Source organism: Cygnus olor, chromosome Z (genome assembly GCF_009769625.2).
Source record: "Cygnus olor isolate bCygOlo1 chromosome Z, bCygOlo1.pri.v2, whole genome shotgun sequence".
Taxonomy (NCBI): Eukaryota; Metazoa; Chordata; class Aves; order Anseriformes; family Anatidae; genus Cygnus; species Cygnus olor.
Genome location: NC_049198.1, coordinates 63325481 through 63349571, shown reverse-complemented (window position 1 = coordinate 63349571; position 24091 = coordinate 63325481). Strand labels below are relative to the sequence as shown.

Genomic DNA, 24091 nt, shown 5'->3' with positions numbered 1-24091 from the left:
ATATAAATATTCCAGATAAGACTACACACAAAGCAAGCTTTAATCTACCGTGTATGCAGTGCTTTGTGGTGCAGGTTTTAGTCATGCAGGTATGAATGGTGTGTTTTCTGTTCAAGAGCTCTTTATACAGGCAAGGAGGGTGGCTCTGGGCATGAATTGAGATAGAGTTGGAAGTGTTTTCCTGTCCTATTGCTGCAAGCAGTAGTGTTCTGAGAAACATTAATGAGAGGAAACAGATCTCATGGTTAGTGACTGGTTGGAGTTGCAGTTCTTCCACAGTGGATTTTCTTTCCTTTTTCTGTATAATTTTTTATGGTCAGTAGGCAACTGTTTATGCGTATATCCCAAAGCACTCAGGCATGGGTAGTCTTTAATCAGCACAGGTGCTGATAGGTTGGGAAGATGAAACTTGGTACCTGAGAGCATGCTGAAATTGAAATTCACGGGAGCTCTGTTTTGAACTTGTAAAGTGTACTTTGAAGAATTAGGCCTTCAAATGTTAAATTGGAGAGCCAGAATTGGTTTGTGCTGCTGACAATTATGACTTTTTCTGCTGTCTTATCGTTTTCAGTCTATAAAGTAACGATGTTTATAAAATGTTTGAGGCATTTTTGTTCCACAGTGTGTGTTTAAAGGAGTGGCATATAGTGTCCGATGGTGCTTTTACAGAAAGTGATGCAATAAGCAGCATAGAAAAACGAGTTTAGGAAATATAATGATTTTGTATTTATTTTTTAAGATTTTTTAGAAAGATTCAGTAGATCTGTACTTAGACTAACCTGATGGGATTTAAGATACACATGCTGTGTGAAGCCTGCTCCAGGTATAGATGAAACATTAACTGACAAGACCTGAAGAAGGTGCTGCCTTTTAGTGTTTTTTCTTTTTTTCCCCTCTAAAATACGGTTGCTTTCTGTTTTCTCTAAAAGAGAAAAAAGAAATGACACCTACCGTGTTTCAGGTAGTGTCATCAGCACCCTGTGACTATGCCTTCAGGCGTCTCCCTCTGTTCTGAGGGACGCTCAGTCCTGCTGTCCTCTTGGTTGTCCTGTTGTCATCTAGCTACTTGAGTTCAGCTTTTCCCTGTCTCACATTCTGTCAAAACTGCAGTTCCTAATCTAAGTGAAAGCAATTGTGAAGACAGTTACATACAAAATTAGTTTCTTGTAAAAGAGTGGACTTTGCAATAAAACCTTATTAAAAACACATCTTGGAAGGAAGGACATGCATGGGAAGCATTTAAAAGCTTAATGCATTATTAAACTGAAACCTACCATAAAATGTTGTCTACCTGTTGTCAGCATGTTCAGTACTATAAGAAAAAGCTTTATTTTGAGTACAAAGTGTTAAGACCCTTACAAGCTTCTTTGTGATTGGGATGTTGGTAATCGCCTGTGGAAAGCCGTTTTTTATACAACACATTGCATTTGTTTTCTTTTTAAGCACATGTAAATATAAATGTGCTTTTAGAAAACATAGGTGTAGGTAGAATAAGGAATTGTCACGTTGTGACAATGTATATAAACTTTGGTTATTTCCAGCTTATATTTGTTTCCTTGGAGAGGATTTTATTTTATTTTTAAAAGATGAGAAGAAAAAAATACAGGAGGGGGAAGTTTTGAAGGTTGTTTTTTGAATGAGTGCGATGTGCTTGTGAGAGAGATGATGATGAAAGCGTGTTCATGCATGGGGAAAATATGGTTACAGGACAAAAGGTTTTTTATGTCCTGCTCTGTAAAGATTGTGGTGCAGCATTGCCTGAAAACATGTAAATTTAAATTAACTTCAGAGTACAGAGCAAGAGAACCTCCCGAGAGCCTCAGGTGATTTTTGCTGTTTGTAGCATGAATAATTTCTTTTATAATGGGAAGAAAGAAATGCTGCAGTATGTTCAAAGATACACAGAGCATGGAAGACACAATGTGCTCACAAACAAAGAACGATACAGGCAAAACAAAAGTATGTGAAACCATTGCAAAGACTTGATAATGTTTTCTTAATTTATCTAGAGATTACGGTATGCAGACCTGGTATTCTTCAGACCCTTGAAATTGTGTAGTGTGTGAGCACTTATACTTAAGAAGTTTATTGATATATTATGATGCTTCAACCTTTTTTTTTTTATGTGTTTATCCCTACTGGAAAGATCAGACTATAATTTTCTAATAGTTCTGATTTTGAAAAATAGTTGAGGGCTTCGATTACACTAGAATATACTAGAACTTTGTGTGGTAAGATGGTAAAAACAAAAAAACAGTACTAGGTTAGCATTTATTTTGTCTAAACAAGATGTTCTTGAATACCAAGAGTTTGTTTTCTCTCCTTGTCTGTGCATATCTTATTAAAGGACATAAAAATGGCTATTCCATTTGAAATTCCGTAAACCAGAGTGGTTTGTACTTTTTTAATGAAGAGAGACCCTGCTAAAGAAAAGGCCTATTGTACATTTGTCATGCTAATGTTAAATAGCTAATGATAAATAGCTAGTATGATATAGCTATATAATGATAAATAGCTAATGTTCTATGAAGCCTGTGCCAGAGAGTATATAACTTGATTTTAAAGTTGAAAAATATGTGATAGGGATAAAAGTAAAGATGTAAATTATGTGGGATAAGGTAGGAGAAAAGATGTAGTTCCACTCCATACTTACTATACCTATTACTGTTTATACCTGTGTCTGTGAAGGTATTTTGGTTGAATATTTTAAGTAATTCTTATTCCTGAAGGAGTCTAAGGTATGTGGAATAAAGACCTAAGGAATAAGGTTGTACTTAGATAGTCCAGATAACAAAGAACATTGAATCTTAAACTTAAAACAGTCTTAAGAAACTGTACATTTATATTTCTTAGTTACAGTCTTGTTAAAAAATAGAATCATGTGTGAACCAGATTTCCACAGAACATACTTAGGCATTGGAAGCTGCTATGGACAGCTAATAGTATCTGTTATATTTTCCACATGGGCTACTTCAATAAGAAAAAATGGTTAGTTTTCTTAAGCAACAAAGAAATAGTTTTACCTTTTTATGTGCTGATTTCTTCTGATTGCTCATTCCCAACATCTATACTTCAGCTTAAAGAGATAATTAAAAAGAAGCTATGACAAATGGGGATCTCAGGTGAAGTGTAACTGCTTAGTTTTAAGTACAGTGAATTACTTAAGTACTGTGCTCAATTTTAGCCTCTGAAGTATCAGCATTGACAGTTTTAACTGGAAACATTCATTGTTCTTAATGTAAATCAGAGCTCATTGAAATGTGTAGGTGAGATTTGTGACTGTTTTCTCTTTGAGATGGCTTTGCTCCTTTCTGTTGCTTAAATAAACTGTTCAGTGAAATATAAACGTAAACATAAACACACATGCACATACGCACAGAAGTGCTTTGAAATATAAGCTCTGGGGTAAAGCTCTCTCTCTTCTCCCAATTTAGAAGGCAAAATATTTGGAGAGTTGGCTTCCTTTTTTGTTAGCTTTACCATTGACCTTTCTTGTAGTCTGCAGGCAAGACTGAAAAATTGGCGCCGACAGGTTGGATATCGCCTTTCCTTCTGTGGTCTGGCAGAACTCCTAAATTGTTAGGAGATGAGACCTGACAGTTTGTGCTATTAATTGGAGAACAATCTAACCATATTATGACTGACTTAAATCTAATGCCCCACATCAATTGACTCTTGTCATCCTCCAAGGATGCATCACTTTTTTTTTTATGCTATCACTCAAGACTTCAAGAAATGTCATTACTGTAGGAATATAGAAAGCAGAGCCAACAAGGTTTTAAAACAATTTTGTTCTAATGTGGAATGCATTTTATATAATTAATAGCAAAGACTGTGGTAAAGGAAAAGAAATGTGGCAGGCCTAACGTGGCTGCGCCAAATCTGAAATAACCTGCTGTGTAACTGTGTTACTCGGTTCAGCGTATGTGTTTTCTAGCTGTGACCGATGCCACTCCAGTTGCTGAATACAACAAAAGAGATGTATATCTTATATTCATGTGTCAGATTTTTTGTAAAATACACTGATCACATTTAATTTCCTGAAATTATTTCTTTCCTAAATGCTACATTTATTTGTTAGTGAAATACTAATATTTTTCACTACAGTTATTTTGAAAGGCATTTGATAGAGGTATTGTTTCCCAAGTAGTGCTTATTATCACCCTAAATAAATGGCTAGTTCTTATTACAGCTTCAGTTCTTACGTACAGCAGCAACAGCTGCACAGCAAGATTTAAGTTGAGATTTGGTCTCTCTTCTCAAATGTAAATAGAATTTTCCATTGCTACAATTAAATGGTAATTAGTTTGAATTAAAATTCAAATTTAGTTTGATTTAAAATTGACTGAAACAGTTACTTTATGAAAACAATCTCCTTGACAGCTTTTTGTAACAATTCAAATTAAAAGAATAAAACTGTGACCTCAGAATTTTACTTAAAAGTCATTTAATGATTTTGTGCAGTTCATATCTGACAACTTTTATTTTCTAGTTCTCAAGAGTGGGAATTTACTGTTATGTTTTAGGCTCTATTGAAAGGAAACCTCAGTAATGAAGGGTGATACTCTGTATAATTCTGTCAAGTGCAACTTCCTTTAAATTGTCATTTAAAAAAAATTAAATGGAACTAAGGTTCTGCCTCCCACTAAAATGTTTTAATTTTGATATTGGTGTCATTAAGACGATAGAAAGCTCTTAGCAAGGAATCTAGTGGCACCTCAGAGCTGCTGCTTATCTCTGGCTTCTGATAGTGAAAACACAGTTTTAACTGTTTCTCAGTGAGGACTGGTGGAAACACATCAAATCAGAAGAGCAACATGTATGTGTTCTCTGAATCCCTGCTGTTGTGGGTTTTCTGTGTGTAAGAGTGGGGAGTGTGGTGCCACTTGCAGTTCCCAATTTTTCTTCTATTGGTGTGAGAATTGAGATCAGACAGCGTGACACCAAGCTGTGTGGTTTGACATGCTGGAGGGAAGGGATGCCATCCAGAGGGAACTGGACAGGCTTGAGAGGTGGGCCTGTGCGAACCTCATGATGTTCAACACGGCCAAGTGCAAGGTCCTGCACCTGGGCTGTGGCAATCGCAAGCACAAATACAGGCTGGGCAGAGAATGGATTGAGAGCAACCCTGAGGAGAAGGACCTGGGGGTGTTGGTTGACGAGAAGCTCAACATGAGCCAGCAATGTGTGCTTGCAGCCCAGAAAGCCAAACATGTCTTGGGCTGCATCAAAAGCAGCATGGCCAGCAGGTCGAGGTAGTAGTGTAGTGATAGGACAAGGGGCAATGGTTTTAAACTTAAAAAAGGGAGATTTAGATTAGCTATTATTAGCTATTAGGAAGAAATTCTTCACTCAGAGGGTAAGGCACAGGAACAGTTTTCCCAGAGAAGCTGTGGATGCCGTATCCGAGGACGTGTTCAAGGCCAGGCTTGATGGGGCTTTGAGCAATGTGGTCTGGTGGGAGGTGTTCCTGCACATCGTAGGGGGTTGGAACAAGATGGTCTTTAAGGTTCCTTCGTACACAAACCATCCTGTGGTTCTAATGGTATGTAAAAAGAGCAGGTACTCTCCACAGATAGTAACTATTAGCCCCTTTGCAATTTTCTTTTTCCATTGTTCACTACAGTTGCCTTAGATGTGACAGAGTGTAAATATTTACGTTACTCCCTTTATCTCAGTATGCTTCTCTGTTGCCCTCTCTCAGATAGCACTGCATGTTTCACCGCACACTTCTTGGATGCCCAGCTAGAGTGGCCTCTGACATAGGAGTACTTGGCAGTCCATTTGGCTTGCTCTTCTGGATTTGATTTGTCTTTTTACTAGTGAAAGAGAATGTTTAACATAAAGTGCAAGTCTTCTAGAAAGCTTGGCCTGCCACTTTGCTTTTTTTTATTTGTTTGTTTAACATGGGGATTGGCTGTGCTTGAAGCTGCTGAGGGAACAGTATTATAATGACTCAGTTGAAAACGCATGATAGTGTTTTTTACTTTGTTTTCAATGTTTTCATATGTAATTTAAAAATGTGGATGAATCTTATGTAAGAAGACTCTTCAAGCAAAAGAACCTACTGTCAAATTCTAAGAAAGGTGTTACTTTACTGTTGTCAAATTTTAGTAAAGATGGATCTATCAGTCAGCAGAATATGCTGTTTTTTCCTTTCATTAAGCAGTTGTTTTACTTTGGCAGGTACCAACCTTACACACAGTTCATGGTACTTCACCCTGGACTTTTGGTGGTTTGTCTATACAATAACATTAATTTATGTTTTATCTGGTTTATCATAGATTTGATTATCTAAACTACTGAAACAGATTGTGAGAAATGTTAATGTGACTCCTGCTGGTTTCTACAAGCCTAGCTATACTCCCATTTTCTTTGTCTGTTTCTGCAGGCTGCCTTATATCGGCTTAGTGGGGATTGGAATCCCTTACATGTTGATCCAAGTTTTGCTGCGCTTGGAGGTAAGTTGAGGGATGCTGTTTGATTAATGTTTGGGTAAATGATGATGTAAATATATTTTTAATTTTTTTTCACTAGGTCTGTAAGACTTTAAGAAACTGGGAAAAACGATTTTTCATAGATGTTCTTTACGTCAACCTTAGATGTCTTCAAAATTGTGTGTGACAAGTCACTTTGAAGCATTGCTTCTTGGAGCTAGGAATGTGTGGTATGGTGCTTGGACTCTTATCTGCAGTGGAAATCTGTCTTCTATTTTCATAGTAGAGTTTATATTTTGCCACCATTACATATGTGCAATCTCTGTTATCATAAACAGATATAATTCAATTGACTTCCAAAAGCTTCAGAGGGAAATACATAACATTTTTGATAGATGATTCCATCTAAATGATTTTGAGATTATGTTGGTCTCGGAGGAATTTTTTTCTGCTTCTGTGTAGTCTTCTCAATCCCAGTAAATAAAAGCAGAAAGGGCAGAGAAAGGCATTTTGGTAGCACTTCTTTCTCGTAAACTTGCTTAACTGGACCCCTTAATAGCACAGGAGGTTGGTCATTTATGTAATGCCACATAAAAAATCCCTATAAAAAGAGTAATTTTTTTCTGTGTGCCAAGAGCACTGGCGCTTAAAGTGAAAAACAAAATTAACTCTGTAGGAGTTTGAACAGAAAAATGCTGGGTTCTGCAACTATGGCAGTCTCCTAATCAGATACCTATAACAGATTTATGCTTAGATTAAAAAGAAACTTATTGAAGAGATCATCCGCAAGTATTTCTTCTAGTTATGCAGAAGTGGTTTTTTTGGGGGGGGTGGGGAGGGGGAATTTTCAAATTCATTCTTGCCTTTTAAGTTCTGAGTGCTTAAACTGACTGGCTGTTACTGGTGTGTGTTGGAAAGCGAGCATTAAGAGTAACATACTCAAGTGATTCTAAGCCTTCCTGTAGGCAATGTTTCACAGAAGATACTAAAAGAAAACGTGTTTATATTTTTGTGCCTTTATTCCTCTAGCATGTGAATATTTCTAAGGTATTGGAATGTGTAAACAACATTAATTTTGCTTTCATTTTAGTCTAGGTAAAAGGTAACTTAAAGATTTTCCTTTGAGTTTGTGTTTTTTGTATCATGAAAATGCCAGCGAAAATATGACTGAACCGTGTGTCTGTTGTTGAGCTTTTAAGATAGTGGTAATTCTTGGCTCTTGAATGGTGAATTAACTAAGCTTTAAACAGCTGACTGTCACTATACCATTTTGTGTGTGAGATACTGAATACTGATGTCATTACAATTTATAATTTGTTTTAAAATCGACTGTAAGGTATTTTGTGCATTCCAGAAATACTTTATGTTCAGGGTACAAAATAAAAAATGTTATTAAAGCATGCATATTCAAATACTTCACCGGAAAGAAATGACAATGATCAGAATGAAATAGTTATTACAGAGAGAAAACAGCTCATGCTCCTTTCAGCCTGCCCTTCTGTCATGTCTCTCTTCCTAACCTAGCCAGTCACAATTTCTGTTTCTCATCCTGCTTCCTACAAGACTTGTCTTCCCTTTTGGCTGCATCTCAGAATTCCCATCTTTCCCTACATTGAGTCCTGGCGGCTTTTTGGTCTCTGTCTTGAAGGTGGTTCTTGAAGGTGGTTTCTTTTTCTTCTGTATCTTTTGATTCTCCTTAGGCCAGACTATCTGCTGTCTCTCTTCTTTATTTCCCCACCCTTTTTTGTTTTTCTACCAGCTGTTGTCCCTTGGGACAACTTTTCATGCTGTGCAGATGCTGTGAGTAGTTTAGAGTTCAGGAAAAACAGATTGTGACAGCTGAGAGTGGCAGATGAGTTCCAGGCAAAGCAACTATTTTCAGAGCCAAGTCTGGACAGATCTGTCTTAAATCTATAGACTGTTGCAAGCATGAACAATTACTGTTCACATGCCCAGTCAGGTCAAAGCAACCTGTTAAGGGATCAGAACATACTCAGTACAAGCACTATCTTTAAAACTTAACTGTTGTGCTTTAATCTCAGGCCAATTTTTAAAGGCTTGTTTTGTCAAACTTTGGCTGGACTGGAAAAAGATGCATTGCTAATATAAAATTTGTCCTCTGCCAAGATTCAGCTTCTGCTCCAAAGCAATGTGGTGCAAGGAAGCCTGACCAAAAATGTCAACATAAGAAATTTACAGCATTTTGATTATTTTTTTTGGTGAGGTTTGTTCAGAATGTCTGAACTTTTCCTTGTTTAGAAGGAGAAAAAAAACTCAAAAAAGTTAATCCTGAAGCGTGTACTAAATATGAAGGCATTTGTCAACCATAAATAAGAATTCAAAGTGGGAAGCATCAAACAATATTAATTAAACCACTTTTCCATCCTTATAATACCTCTTACCACCCATATACATCTATTTAACTGTGTATCTGGTGTGTCCATCCATGTATACTAACACAGATGTTCTCCTTAGTTTCATTTTGTCACCTCTTCAGAAGGGTCTCATTCTACTTGTGAGTCTAGCATATGCAGTGTTGAAGTGTCAGTTCTCAGTGAATACATTCCTTTGCCTCAAGAGGAAACAAGTAGTAACAGATGTTTCTTCAGTAACATAGTCCTTTTTTTTTTTCTTTAACCTAATTTAAAGAACATTAATGAAGGAAAATACTATGAATAAAACATGGATATTTGTAGAAGATACATGCAAACTCCTAATGCTGCAAACACTAAAATGTTAATTTTTGAAATAGGATTTCAGAAGCCCATACTTCATGGACTATGCACCTTTGGGTTTGCTGCTAGAAGTGTTTTGAAGCAGTTTGCAAATAATGATGTGACCAGATTCAAGGCGATCAAGGTCTGTGGCTTCATTCTTAATAGTTAATTACCTTTATTTAGTCTTAGTGCCAAAAAATGTGGCAAATTCTTTATGGTAGGAAAAAGTTTTGAATTGTTCTGACTGCCACAAGTGCTTTTACTTACTGTTGCATGCATTTTAATGCCTCTATCTAGTATGTCTACTTAAATATTTAGATATTTTGCATCGCTAGTTGACTCATTTTCGCTTTTCTTTTTCTCATTTTAGTAGCGCCTGTGCTTTTAAGCTTTGTATGACACATCTTTTTTTTTTTTTTTTTTTTTTTAAGGTTCGCTTTGCAAAGCCGGTCATTCCAGGGCAGACTTTACAAACAGAAATGTGGAAGGAAGGAGATAGAATCCATTTTCAGACCAAGGTCAGAATGCGGTCACCACTGTGACTTTTGTGAAATGCATGGGTTGTGTAAAAGATTGTGGATATGATGGGAAGTAAAAAAAGCAGCTCATGAAACACACCATTGAGGAAGGTTCTGGAAAGAAATGAAATGAATAAAAATGAATATTCTTAAGTAAAAATATTCATAAATAATTATTTCATTATTTCACAAAGATTCCAGTAAAATAACAAAAGCATTGTTATAGGACTTCCTGTTCTCCTTATATTAAATAGTTAGCAGAACTCATTTCATTGTATTATGTTTTCAGTGTTTGTCTACTGTGGAAAAGAAAAAAAAAAAAAAAGTAATTCTCAAACCAGTATAGTTTGTATTTGTTTTCTGTAGTGAATTTTAACCTTGTGCTTGCATCTTTTTTTTTAACATTTATTTAGCTAACATAAATGAACTGTTGATGGTTAGTTAATGAAGGTGAACTTCTAAAAGTGTAGATTAAATTTAGTTAAATTTCAGCTGCATCTACGCAGATGAGCTTGCTTAATAACAGCAGTTTCATAGCAGCTAAGCATATTAAGTACAATAAAACGGATCTTACTCTTCTATAAATTCACTTCTTATATTACACAATTTTCTTTGGTTTTGCTGTTAGCATTTTGTGTGAGTGTCCTATAATAGTAGAAAATACCATTGGTAGGAGAAAATACTTCATGTAGAGGTGAAAAGTAAATTGTCATTTTTTTCGGTTGTAGCATGCTATAGCACTAGCATTTTCTTAAACTGTGATTTGCCACTGGTATTTTTCAGTATGCATTGGTTTATGCAGATGCAATCCACGTTGCTTTGGGTAGCAAAAGTTTTGCTATCTGTCTGTAAAAATGCAGACAAGCTGTTTATCAGTGAGTAGCCAGATACTTGCAGCTAAAGAGAGGATTAGGCAGGCAAAATCGAATGAGGGGAATCATCACAAAGATGTAGGATGACCATTTCCACAGGGATATAGATTTGAGGAATAGATGTTGACTAATGAAGGTAAATTTTGTTTGCAGACCTGATGAGTGCTAGCGGCTATACAATTTCAGAATGTTGATAATGTCAGGGCTGCTACATACAAACTCTCCATCTCAAGTTACTAGTAGTCAGTAAACAGGACAGTTTGGTCCCTCAAATGAGGTTTGGAGCTACTACATAGCTGCAGTACTAGAAATGTGGAGGCTTGTAGTTATATTTAAAAGCTACTACCACTCAGTCCTGAGAGAATTTCTAGACCTCGTGTTTACTTTTGAGGATTTGCACGTACAGTCTAAACCAACAGTATTCCTGGTATGCGTCCCAGCCCTTTGAAATCTGTAAACAGAATAGGATGCTTTGCTGTGTTCAGAGGCTGGATTTGTTGCTGTGCTTGGTTTAGTATTAGCATTATATGAAGAGTTTTGGGAGATTTTGGTACAGATTTTTTAGCAAGCTTCATTGTGGAATAACAGTTTGAAGACAAACTATGGTGCTTAGCAGGATTATAGAAAACCATGTTGTTTTGCTCAAAGCAGTTATGCAAAGGTTTTTCTTCTTATTGTAGCTTAGGTTAGTCAACAATTAAGCTATCTGTACTTGTAGCCCACACAGGTTAAATCAAACTAAAAGTATGCATTTAACTTTGATATGGTGGTTTAAATCCATTTTCAGCACTGCCTGAAGTGTGATGGTGGCGACAAGCTGTCAGGGTAGACTTGCATACTCTTTAATATATAGACAGTCTTTTTGTGTTAATTTCACTTGTGATAAGCTAGGGTATGATTTTGCATATTCTTCTTCTATTTATCATGTAACCTGTAGCATTGTCAGTGAATTGTTTTGCTGCTGCCTTGTTTGCTCTCAAATGGTCAAAATGGTTTGTATGTCAGTCCCCTTCAAAAAGACAGTGCCAAAATGAAATCCAGTTCCTTCTCTGACTGAACCATTTCAAAAAATAAAACTGAAAGGAATGCAGATATTTTTCCTTCTTTCTCCTTGCAATCTTTCTGATCTTATGGTGTTTATAAAATTGTTTGTAATGTAAGTTGCAGTGTAAGATGGCTAGAGATACTGAAACTGTAGATGAACCCTTGTCAACTTCGTATGTCCATCAAGGAAAAACATTTTAGAAGTGTGTTTTCGTCAGAGCTATTTGGGAAGTAACATTAACAGTTAATTTATAACAGATGAGATAATTTTTCAGATACATAAAGTTTTTAGATAACTTTTTAAACAGAAAAATGTCAATATTTTTTGGAATAATTTATCAAGAAGCAGTTAGTTGTTTCATTTACAGAGATTTTTGCAAATGGTATTATTACTAATTTGCCTTACAATGCATTCGTGATTATTTTTCTTTTCTTCCCTGGAACCTTTATATTTTGCTTTCTTAATCTCTGAGTTTAAAATGTAAAGAACGCTCCTTCTAGTGATTTTTTGCCAATTAATTACCTCTTAAATGTAATTTTTCCCCTATCACAGGTCAAAGAGACTGGAGACATTGCTATTGCAGGGGGCTATGTGGATATAACTTCAGCCATCAATAAGCCTTTTGCTCGGGAGCCTTTGAAGGTAGGGGGAAGCAACAGAAGCCTTGATTTTTAAAGCAGCATGGTTAAGCTTTATTTTTCAAAAAAATTATTATCTTATTCACAATAATTAAATGAGTGTGAATTCAGAAAGGTGAACACACACTTTGTTTATTTGTCTAGGAGCTCATGGATCTATTTTGGGGAGAAAACAGTAACATTTTAGGATACACAGAATAGATGATGCAGTTTGAAATGCTTCATACCAGTTGAGCTGTAAAGTGAAGAAAAGAATATGTGAAAATGAAATGGTGTACTCACAGAAAAGAGCAGTTTTGTTATTTGAATTATTTTGAAACAAGGCTCTGAGTACTGTTTATGCATGTCACCTAACACACTGCACTTTGTAGTGTGTGTGTGTGTAAATTGTCATCAGTTACACACAGACGGGGTACTGGACTTGCCTCAAAAGACAAAATTGCACATGCAGTGCCGAGGATTTTCAGAGTTCTTAACATGGTCTCAAGGGTGCATAGTACATTGCCCTAATAAAATTCTTTTATTTATTTATTTGTTTGTTTGTTTGCTCCATTGATTTTTGTCTGCAAAGGATGAGATGAAACTTTAATGCATTGAACTTTATGAAATACTGAGATAGCGACATTCATATAAAGCTTGTGATATATTCTTGGAACCTGTTTATTTTCACTGGTTGTATTTAGTCCTCTGACATTCTGAACTGTTGCCAAATCTATGTTTGATTCAAACATTTAAGCATTAGAACTTTTCAGTGAAATAATTCCATGGGTTTATTTAATCTGGTCAGATGAGCTTTTTTTTTTTTTTTTTTTTTTTTTTTTTTTTTTTTTTATTAAATTTAAGCTTACTCTGAGAAATTAAGGTGCTTTGGCAGAAGTCTGACTGTCTAAGGCAGTCATCCACCCGGGGAAACCTATCTGAATGAGTGTAGCTTGGCAAATTTAGATGTCACCAGAAACCATGTTATATCATGAAAAACGTTTGTTAACCTTAACTGTGGAGATGACAAAATTGAAGTGTGAGGAGTACTACATCCAGGTGTATGGATGGGTAGGTACAGCAGAAAAAATAAAGCTATGAGAACTTCTTTGCTTCAATTCCAGTTGGATGAAGAATATCACTGATATAGCTTCCTGAAGCATAGTATTTTATCCATTAATTGAAGTAAAGCAATGAAAGGCTTGCAAAACATTACATGTTTGGAAAAGTTAAAAATGTGAATGTAACTGTTCCTGCTCTTAATTGATAAGCGTTCTGTGATGCACTGAATTCTGACTCTGTTCGTAGTGCAGTCTCTGAAAATCTTTCGCATTCTATTAAAGTAACATACTGGTGAAAACATTTTTTATGTTCTAAAAACTAACATGCTATTCAGTCTGGAAAAAGTGGGAATGGTTATTCTCTAAGTGGAGTAAAGGACAATTTAGAAACTGCTAAGGAACCCTGATTGTAAAGTTTATCTTAAATTACAGTGATAAATGACAAAAACTGTAAAAGCAAGAGTTGAAATAATTATCAAGTCCATGAAGCATTTTCTGCTTGAATGTTCTCTTTAATGCTGACAATTGCTATAAGTAATTATTTGTGGTGGAAGACATCTCAATTACTCTCAATAATTCTGCAATAGAGACTTTTCTGGACACAATGCTTAAACTGATAGTCATATTTTTTTCTGTTTTGAACAGAGCTTTCAATTTTGAATTCTTCATACTCTCTTTTTTAAGACTGCAGGGCTGCAGAGTGACCTTGTGTTTGAAGAAATAGGCCGTCGCGTCAAAGAGATTGGAAATGAATTGGTAAAGAAAGTAAATGCCATATTCCAGTGGGACATAACTAAAGATGGAAAAACAGCAATGCAATGGAGTAAGTCATAGCTTTTGTACAATGTCCTGGTGCATTTTTTTAATGAAGCAAGATTAGTTATACTTTTTCTAATTCAACTGGTATCTTGAAAATAAGCTTAAAGTAGTAGATGAATCTACTAAAAATCTGACTGTTTACTGAATACACAAGTAACAAGGATGTCAGGTAATGTTCAATAATGGAAGTTACTAAACTTTCTAAAACCCATGATTATTCTCTCCCTCCATCCCACTGTTGTGGATGTGATAGGGAAGTAAGCAAACTGCTGTATGGTGCTTAGTTGCTTTGCAGGTTAAACCACAACATAATTAAAAACACAAAGCTAAACAGAGACGAGCATTCAAAAGTTTTATTTCCAATGTTAGTCAATTTCGTCCATAGAATTTCACTTCTCTAAACTACATTTGAATTTGGCCCAGTGGTTTTTTTGGTTGATCTTCTGTGTAAACTAATTGTAAATCAGTTTTCTAAACATTATGCTAATTTAGCTTATGATAATTTTGAAATCTCATTCTTAAAGTAAAATTGTTCTTTTGAGATCGACATCCCATGACATACAAGCAGAGAAAAATATGAAATTAAAATTAATTCAGAATTTGATTCTTGTAGGTAAATATTGCATACTTTTTCACTCTTGTGTTTAGAGTTCTTGACATACTATAATTGGAATAACTGAAATGTCAGGAGGTGGATTAATTTGGGAGAGTTTTTTGTTTTGTTGTAAGCTTTGAGTTAATGCTAATTATTTCATTATCTGTCTTCTTTTTAAGCCTCTACTTCTAAGGGCCTCCTAGGACCTTACAAGTAGTGCTTATGGTACTCTTGGGCTACCTGCTAGGCTCTTTCCTTTATTAAATGTGTTACCTAGTTATGCTGGTTTGTCTTCTGATCTTTTGACTTGTAGCTTTTGCACAGCTTAGAGTTGTTGTGAAAACTGCAGCAATTGACAGTGCTAGAAACAATCTGGGCCCTGCAGCTCATTGATGTCTCACTTGAAAATTGTAGCTCCAGCATCTTCTGCTAATGTCCTTGAGCTTTCCAGATCTGTGAGGAGCGTGGGAGGGAAGCAGATGAGAGAAAGCAGCAGTATTATGGACTGCTGTAAAATTCTTTCTCATCTAGACAGTCATTCTAGTGTTTCCAAACTTTTAATTTATATTTGCTTTTAGTGTTTTAATTGTAACTGTAGCCTTTTGATCTCTATTCTGCGCAGTAAGACAAGATTATTGTTTATTACTTTAAATTAAATAGGATTTGTGAACTCTGTAACTGTTGTTATGGAGGCACTTACGATGATAGTACTAATATTAGTAACACTAGTCTCTGTTTAATCAGCAATGACCTTTACTTTTGTTTAGCTTTCTGTAGGTTGTGTGAAACTATGGATATAGAAACACTGATCTTGTACACAGGATATGAAATTTTGGATAGCTCATTCAGTATTTGAAAAACATTGAACTGTATACATTGACATTTGATCTTAATGTTTTTTTCTTTAAAGAAACAAGCTGCTCTAATTTAAGAGGATGCTAAAAATGGACACAAATCAATATAGATTTTGACAGTATCAAGACCATAAGCTGCTGGATCTGTTTTGTAAACAGAATTCTCATTAGAGACCCCACAGCTTTGACTTCAGCTTCTCCAGTTAGCTTTAGTACCTAAAGTATGCGTTGGTCTCTCCTGCATATTTATTACTGTACAACGATTGCCTCTGTTGTTTTCAGTACTTATAAAATATTTATCTTTGTTTAGAGCTAAGCTACTTAATTTCAAGTTCTCTTTCCATAGAGAGAAGACATAGCCACTGAGATTTACTGACTGATAGTTAATGGCTCTCTAGAACAATAGTCAAGATTTTCCCCTTCTGTTGCTTTTCATCATGCTTCTGAAGGCACTGCTGAAGGCAGAAGATACTTTTGTTCCTTTCCAGTTCTTGGAAAAATAAAACTTTTGTAGAAAAACTGCGGAGAAATCATTGTGTGTGTTTGATTGTGAGTGCCACTGAATTCACTGGGAAATTGCTTAATAATTTATGACGAGTGACTCTGGGCAATGAAGAGCGGGTGACACTTCGTTCCATTTGCTTTGAGAATGAGCTTTGTATTGCAGTTACTTATCCTCTGTGAGGCAGAATTTAAAAACAAACAAAACAGAAAACAACATCAAAAAGACACACACAAAGTCTGACCCCTTGATAGCTTTCTCCTAAGGATGGTAGGGCAGTCTTAAAAAGCAAGGCAAAACTCATACTACAAATCACAGACTCTCTAGCTTTTGGACTACTTGATATTGAATTGTGTGGAATTTTTGTGTGTCATTTTGCGCTTTTTTATTATTACTCTGACAAGACTGTCTTATGGAGGATAATAATTCATAGGTGTTTTATTACCTTAATGTAACATTTATGTATGCAATTAAAAACAAAATTTGAAAGATGGCTACTGCCTAATCCCCTGAAACTGTTTAATTCTGTTTTTCCACTAGGTGTGCAATACTGAAATTTTATGTATTTGAGAAACTAGTTGATTTTAAAAAGGGACTTCAGCTTTAAGTTTCATTTAAATTGTGTGCATGCAATATTGAGGAGTACCATGCCTGTTTATCAGACTTCTGTTTTTTTGAATGGATGAAGTCAGCTGTGTAATGGCTAGGGGAAAAACCGTCACCTGAGACATCTTCAGCTGTCGCTGGTATCTGTGGAGCTGCTCTGGCAGTGTGAGAGGTGCTTGTCCTACCAAGGCTACCGGCAACCTGAGGAACTGTTCAAGCACTGATATAGACACACCAATTACTATCAAGCTGGCTGCTGCACTGGTACTGCAGCATGCAAGTTGCAGTGATGAGATGGTAGCTCTAGCAACGGACATACGGGAGGCTTGTGTCAAGTCCATTTCCTGCTGCATCAGACAGCTGTAGTGTTTGACTTTGTCTTGTAAAGGTGCACTTTACAATAAGGCACCCTCTGGTCTTAAATCCTTTTGGAAAGCTAGAAATGTTCTGCTCTTATGGTTGGAATCTGCTCTGGCGTTCAGCTTATTTCTTTCATTGCTAGCGTATGTTCACTTGTCTGTACGTTGGTGCTGTAGTCTCAGTTGTGATCTGAATATTCTAATCTGGATATATGTTGGGAAATGAGAAAAATGATTATACATGTTTCTAATACCTTTTTTTTCCTGCAAAAAAATGAACAGGCAAAATTCTGGGGGTAGTTTTCCCTGTCTGTAAGGAATGAATTTATTTCCCCTCTTCAAAGTACCAGTGTATATTGTTGTTTTGATCAGTGTTCACCAGAAAGGAACACTTAGTTTCTTAACAAGCTTAAAAGAAAGGAAGCGGACAAGGTGGTGGTGGGGAAACATGTAAAGTAACAGGAGGTGATCCTTCACAAAAAAGGCAGTATTGGTTGTTACAGAGCTCTTCTTTTGTGGATGCTGTGATTATTTTTTTTTCTTTTTGTGTCTTCCGTAGCAGATACAGTGATACTGTTTAAAAGAATAAAGTGGAAATGGAAATCATGGTTTTCATGTTTCTACAAAAGAACATAATATTTGATAGCTCCTCTTTAAAAAAAAGTAATATGTTTTAATTTGAGATGGATTAAGGATTTGATGTGATTAAATATAATTTTATGCTTGGTACTATGGTCATGCAGTATTTACAGACATACTTGTGCTTGGAGAGTTTACAATTAATTTTAGATGTGGATTGATAAACAGCGTCCTTGAGATTTGGATGTGAAGTAGAGGAGAACAGGGCTTGCAACAATGGATTATGTATTTTATTCAGAGTTCTTAGAATTTCCTGAGTCACAATTTTTTAACTCTAATTTCATGTCTTCTAAACTTCACAATGCTGAGACTGATTAATCAATATAGTTGATGAGATATATCAAAACTGCTTTTCCAGCTGGTGCTTAGTAGAGGAGAACAGGGTCTGTTGTGTTTATGAGATGTTATGTCAGGCATTTTCAGCATCTGGCTTCCCTTCTGGAAGAATCTGGGAAAGGTAGGGACAACCAAGAATTTCGTGCATGCATAATGAAGCACAAAACGGGACTCATGCTTTTGTAGACACCAATGTCATTGAAACAGAAGGGGGAAGAGGTGTTCTCGGTATTAGAATGGAGATTCCCCTGCAGTCTGTGGAGAAGACCATGGTGAAGCAGGTTGTTGTCCTGAAGCCCATGGTGTACCCTGGCAGAGCAGATTTGCACCCTGCAGCCTGTGGAGGACCCCATGCCACAGCAGGTGGATGTGCTCTGAAGGAAGCTGTGGCCTGTAGAGAACCTACACAGGAGCAGGTTCTCCTGGGGGACCTACAGGGGAGAAGAGTGAGGTGGAAGGAGAATCAGAGAGGAATGTCTGTGGACTGACCGCAACCCCTATTCTCCATCCCCCAGCACTGCTCAGGGTTGGGAGTGAAGTTGAGCCTGGGAGGATGAAAGTGTTTTTTGTTGGGATTTTGTTTCTCGCTATCCTACCCAAATTTTAATTGGCATTAAATAAAATCAATCTTCACCAAGTCAATTCTGTTTTGCCAATGATAGTAACTGGTGAATGGTATGTCCTTATCTCAACCCACAAGCTTTTTCATATTTTCTTCCCTTGTCCTGCTGTGGAGGAGGAGTGAGAGAGCAGCTGGGTCGGCACCTGGCAGCCAGTTGAGCTCAACTCAGGACTGCAGGGCTTGCTGATCAGTGCTTTTTGTGGGGCTCAAACTGAGCTCACTTAGGTTACATTGATATGGTTCATCACACTGCTAGTGTTTGAGTAGAGATATATTTTAAGAGCTCCTTGTCAGTTAAGGCTGGTTAACCTTAGGAGTTGGTATCCCCTGTGAAGCTTCGTACTAGTCTGGACCTGAGTAACCCATGGGAGCGACGTTTAAAGGCTTACTTATGATGCTAGACTATATAGTAGGTGTTTGGGATTAAAGGGATGTTACACAGCTCTTACCCGCAATCACAGAAGGTACAGGAAAACTGTTGTGGCCCTAATCCCTGGCAAACATTTTTTGCTCTTTTTTTCTTTAGCAAATTTTCATCACATGAATACTGTGAAACTTCGCAACCAAAATATTTAAGAACTTTTTTTTTCTGGCATATGTGTAGGGGAAAGTGATCTGGCAAGAAGCAGGACTCATCTGTTGTGTTTCACTAGCTGTGAAGAGTACAGAAATAAAACAAAAAATACATACATGATTTTCAAGAGGTCATCAAAGTCTACGATGTTACTTAGGTTTATTTGTAACTTGGACAGTGATATCTTAACTACTGATATGATATAGTTCTTTTTATGACGGTCAGGCAGACTTTTCATCTTGTGCTCAGTAATCTTTTTTCTTTTCTTACAGTCAAGTTAGTGATGTCCATTAAACCAATCCCTGAAATTACAGTTCACTTTAAAATAAAGTGGATAACAATTATCTGTTATGTCACTTTTCTCACTGAACAGGATTGTACACTCAATTCTCTTTCTAGTTTTATTATAACTGGCTAAATATTACTTAGAAGAGATTTCAAAAATTGAAAGGCTTAACTGCGTCAGACAGAAAAAAGCTATTGTCAATCTGTTTAGTTCACCTTAACCTTTCAGAAATATTACTTGAAAAAAAAATAAGCGTGAGGCAGTTTATGCAGAAATAAATCTCCACCATTAGACTAGTGTCTTAAATTTTGGCAACTGAAAGAAACTGTTTGGCAATCTTAAGTCTGTGATTAGAGATGTCATGTCCTTTGTTAATGATCTTGTTTTGTGCTTAAAAAAGAGGGGGCCAAAAGGAAAAGGTGTAAAGGGAAATGCTGGGTATTTGCAAAATCTGAGAGAGTTGGCAGAGCACATCCTGTCAAAATATTCTTCTAAACAAATGATACAATACTGGATAGTGTTAGCCTTGTAATAGATTATTTTGGCGGGCCACTTGGTGTGGGAAAATAACACTCTGAAGCTCCAGGCACTTAGGAGAATTTTTGGCTTTCCAGAAAAGAACGACAGATGTTTGGCAAGGCTTTAAATGCTCTTTCCACCAAGCACAATGTGCTACATTGCCTGTTGGGCAAAATATGGAAAATGCTACCATGTATTTGAAAGCTACCACATTCATTTCTCTGAATATAGGATGCTAATTTAAAATCCTCAAACTTCACTGCTAATATGAAGGTTTTGCATTATTTGCACTCGTTATTTCTTTTGACTCTTAACTGTTAAGTGTTTTGTGCTGTTTGCAAGAATTTCAAAATGTCAGTCCTTGCTGTAAATTCCCCTCCCCATTAGCTAGGTTGTCTCTATAAGGCTTTTAGAACTAACCAGAAAGCTGAGATTTCACTAAAAACTTTCATAATAATCCATTTTTTTATTCCTCCAAGAGATGTTTTAGTATTGAGCAATTGTCTCTGTTTTACTTTAAATGGGTATTTTCCTGCCTTGATATAAATAATTTTTTTTTTTCCTTTCATCTACTAAAGTTCTCATCCAAACTACTAACAAACTTCTCCCACGCTGTGTTAAATTATATTGGTGACAACGAAATTATTAAAACCAATGTGCATGGAACCATAAAACAAAATAATAGAACTTATATGCATGTGTCCCTTAATCATTTGCGCTGTTTAAAAACATGCTTTAAGGAGAGAGACAAGTATTGTTTTCTATTTGAATATCAAAAGTTGAATCTAGCATAGTTGTTGAAGAAGCAGACACTGGAAATTATTAGGCAATTTAGGCTGTTTTTTCCTTTTTTTTTTTTTTTCTGAAGACTAACGTCTGAGCTACAGAAACATCAGTGATCTTGGAGAAGGGTAGTGCAGTGCTGATATCTAAGTTTTGTCTATTCATAACAATGAAAGGACAGGTTTTTTCCAGGTGATGTAGGGATTGTTCTCACTTAAATTTCTATAAAACTCTGTGCTTGTGACTGAGGTATGGGTTTGTTAACAACTATATTTTTGAGTGTCTGTTCTGGCCTGTCTTACCTGCTCTAAAAAATCAACTACAAACTTCCTTAATCTCTGCTTTCTTAAAAGAGTTTGAATTTTGGATTTACTACTATTTAATTGCTTACCTCCTAACCTAGAGGATGAAAGCACTTGCTACTATCCGTGCATGATTAACTGTTGCTAGAACAACACAAGTACAAACAGTACTGGAATAGATCTTTTTTTTTTTTTTCCCTAATCTGTTATTTTCTTTCATTAAAGAAGAAGATTTTTGGAAAAAAAAAAAAACAAAAAACAAACAAACAAACAAAAAAAAAAACTTCATTTTCTATGTAACTTAGTTTGATGTTTATGTTTAGACTGGATACTTTGGAAGTATCCAGTAAGTATAAGTACAGAGAGGATTGTTCTTTAAACTGACAATTTCATCTTTATTTTGAACTAAAACTGTCTTTGCTGCTCTTTCTCAGCAATTGATTTGAAGAATGGCTCTGGGGCTGTGTATCAAGGACCTGCAAGAAGTTCTGCTGATACTACCTTCACTCTCTCAGACCAGGATTTTATGGATGTGGTGCAACAAAAGACCAACCCCCAAAAGGTAAAACCTTTGTGTCATGGATGTACTCACTTGCATCGGAAATTACTGTTTACTTTAGTTCAGTTCTGGATCATGACTGTTTGCATTCCAAAACACTCAACTCTGGATGTTTGGCAGTGCAAACCAGATTCAAATTAGGTATAAGCACATATAACCTTGTACTAAATTAGTCAGAAGGCATGGTAAAGAATTTATGCCATCTTTACCTCTAACGAAGACAAAGATATCTCAAATGACATAAATAAAGCCTAGCAGTACAAAGTTATTTTTTAGTTTGTTTTCTGGCACTTCACAATATGATTTGCAAGGTTAGGGTTCATCAGTTTTGCCACTCAGGCCGTTTTGATAGGTTGTGTTACAGGAAGTTGGTATTTGTTGCAGTGCTTTGATTTACTGCCACTACTGCTGTAAAGAAAAATCACTGTCAGCACATGAATGCAGATACATTGAAACTGGGCAAACTTCACCCAAATTAGGTAGTTTTTAAGGGAAACATTTAAGGAAGGCTACTTTCTTAAGTTGGTACTTTCAACTTCTTGGGGTAATCAACTGCTTAAAACTACTAATTTTACCAGTATAGAAATGCCTTGTGTAAAAATAAATTAAACTCTCACAAATTTAACATCAGCTTACAGATTAAAGCTTGAGCAAATGAAAAGTTTAATCAGCTCATTGTGTATCAGTTTCTTTTCTTTGATCCCAAGCAGAAGTTGTTGGGGACTTTGTTTTTAAAATTTGGAGACTAATGTTGGTGGCAAATGTTTGTTTTAAGTCCTACATACCACATAAGTAAAAACCTTTGTGACTCTCTGTATATAGTAGGAATAGGGCATAACCAAGATGTTGACGTGTCATCTCCAGAAAGCTAGAAAACAATGATTGCAATTTTAGGCATATTATCTATTCTTAGGCATTAGTATTTTCTTGGAGTTTCTGTGAATTTTTCATCTAAAGGAGCTCTGTGCATCTATTCTCTGTTGTCTCTCTTTTCCTTAATTGAATGTATTTCAAGTTAATGGAACTATGCAAAAGTGTGTTGTTTTGAGAACTTTCAAAGAGCTCTCAAATTGCAAAACCACAGCAAAGCAAAGCGAGTTTAAAAGAAAAAAGAACTAGGTTGAAACAGTGTATGTAGCCCTTTGAACTAGGGACAATATGAATGCGATGTACCAGCATTTCAGTGAAAATATTCATTGATCTCTGATTCTGCAAATACAACAAAATCTATTCTCTGTATTGTCTATTTTTTGTATGTTGCAATATGCTATGTATAAAGCCATTACATTTCTTCAGAATATGCATGCGTGTGTATTGTGAAAGTTCCCGTTTGGAGTTGTTACAGATTTGAACAACTGGATGTCTTTTTCTTTTGGTAAGACAAGGATATATGAACTTGCATAGGGAAGAGAAGACTGGGAGCTTCATTTTTGTGCGTCTACAAAGTTTTTGTCAGCTTCTGCAAAGAAGTTTGGCTTATTCCAGATTAAGTTGTCTGTACTATACTTAGGAGAGAAATGGAGGCCACTAAATTTTTGTTTGTTTGGCTTGGTTTTGCTTTCTTTTCTGGTTGGTAAATTAGGTCTTTCCAGCGCTCTAGATTGAAAATGGTGATTCTGGATGCCATTAAATTGGATCTTAGATTGTGTTTCTTTTAAAAATCCCAAACCAGTAGGAATTGCTCACTGAAGGCTTTCACATAGGCATTAAACAACCACAACTTTCTTTGGCTTTTTGTTTGGTGATAGCAATTCTTTGAATTGTGCAGTTGAATACACTTTTTCCTTTCTTTGGTTTTTGTAGGCATTCTTTTCTGGTAAACTAAAAGTGAAGGGGAACATCATGCTGAGCCAGAAACTGGAAACAATCCTGAAAGATTATGCCAAACTCTGAATTGCTCTATCTACCACAGTAGTGAAGAACTTCAGAAAACAGAAACTTCAATTACTTCAGAAGCAATGATTAAAACACTTTGTAGACTACGTAACATTAATGTCCTGATTCATTAAACTGCTAATATACAAGCTGTTTTAATTGCTGTAGACACAATTATGAAATGACCGTAACCATTAATAGTGTTCATTCTTTGTTTCTCAGCATCAGTGCAGAATCATACTTTTCTCATTGTACGTCTTTATCTGAATAAAAGGTATGTAGTTCTTACAAAGATGCATATATTTCTATATTAATTCTAATGAAAATTAAATGAATATACCTCTTTAATATTTTCTATGTGTCCGTTAGTTCTCATTTATATCACCTTAGTTAGACATCCTAATTTCTTTGAACATACTGACTTGTAATTAAAATTTAAATTTTTTTTATCTTAAGCTCCCACAATCCCAGTGAAACAACTGGAAAATGGAAGTCCATTCCATTTGTTTGCATCTTGTCATTGTTTTTTTTTTTTTCCTGTAGAGAAGAAGATACATGAACTGTAGCTCTGCCAACCTGTTTCAGGCAGTCACT

General features: G+C 35.9%; 1 protein-coding gene across 1 annotated transcript in view; it reads left to right on the top strand.

Moving 5' to 3' along the window:
- HSD17B4 (hydroxysteroid 17-beta dehydrogenase 4) overlaps positions 1-23845 on the top strand; it is a 62744-nt gene extending 38899 nt beyond the window's left edge. Inside the window, exons 18-24 of the mRNA XM_040540514.1 lie at positions 6392-6461; positions 9190-9296; positions 9586-9672; positions 12142-12231; positions 13952-14090; positions 21498-21625; positions 23426-23845. Coding sequence (XP_040396448.1) covers positions 6392-6461; positions 9190-9296; positions 9586-9672; positions 12142-12231; positions 13952-14090; positions 21498-21625; positions 23426-23515 — 711 coding nt within the window. The 3' untranslated portion in view covers positions 23516-23845. The remainder of the gene's footprint in view (positions 1-6391; positions 6462-9189; positions 9297-9585; positions 9673-12141; positions 12232-13951; positions 14091-21497; positions 21626-23425) is intronic.
- The last annotated feature ends 246 nt before the right edge of the window (positions 23846-24091 follow it).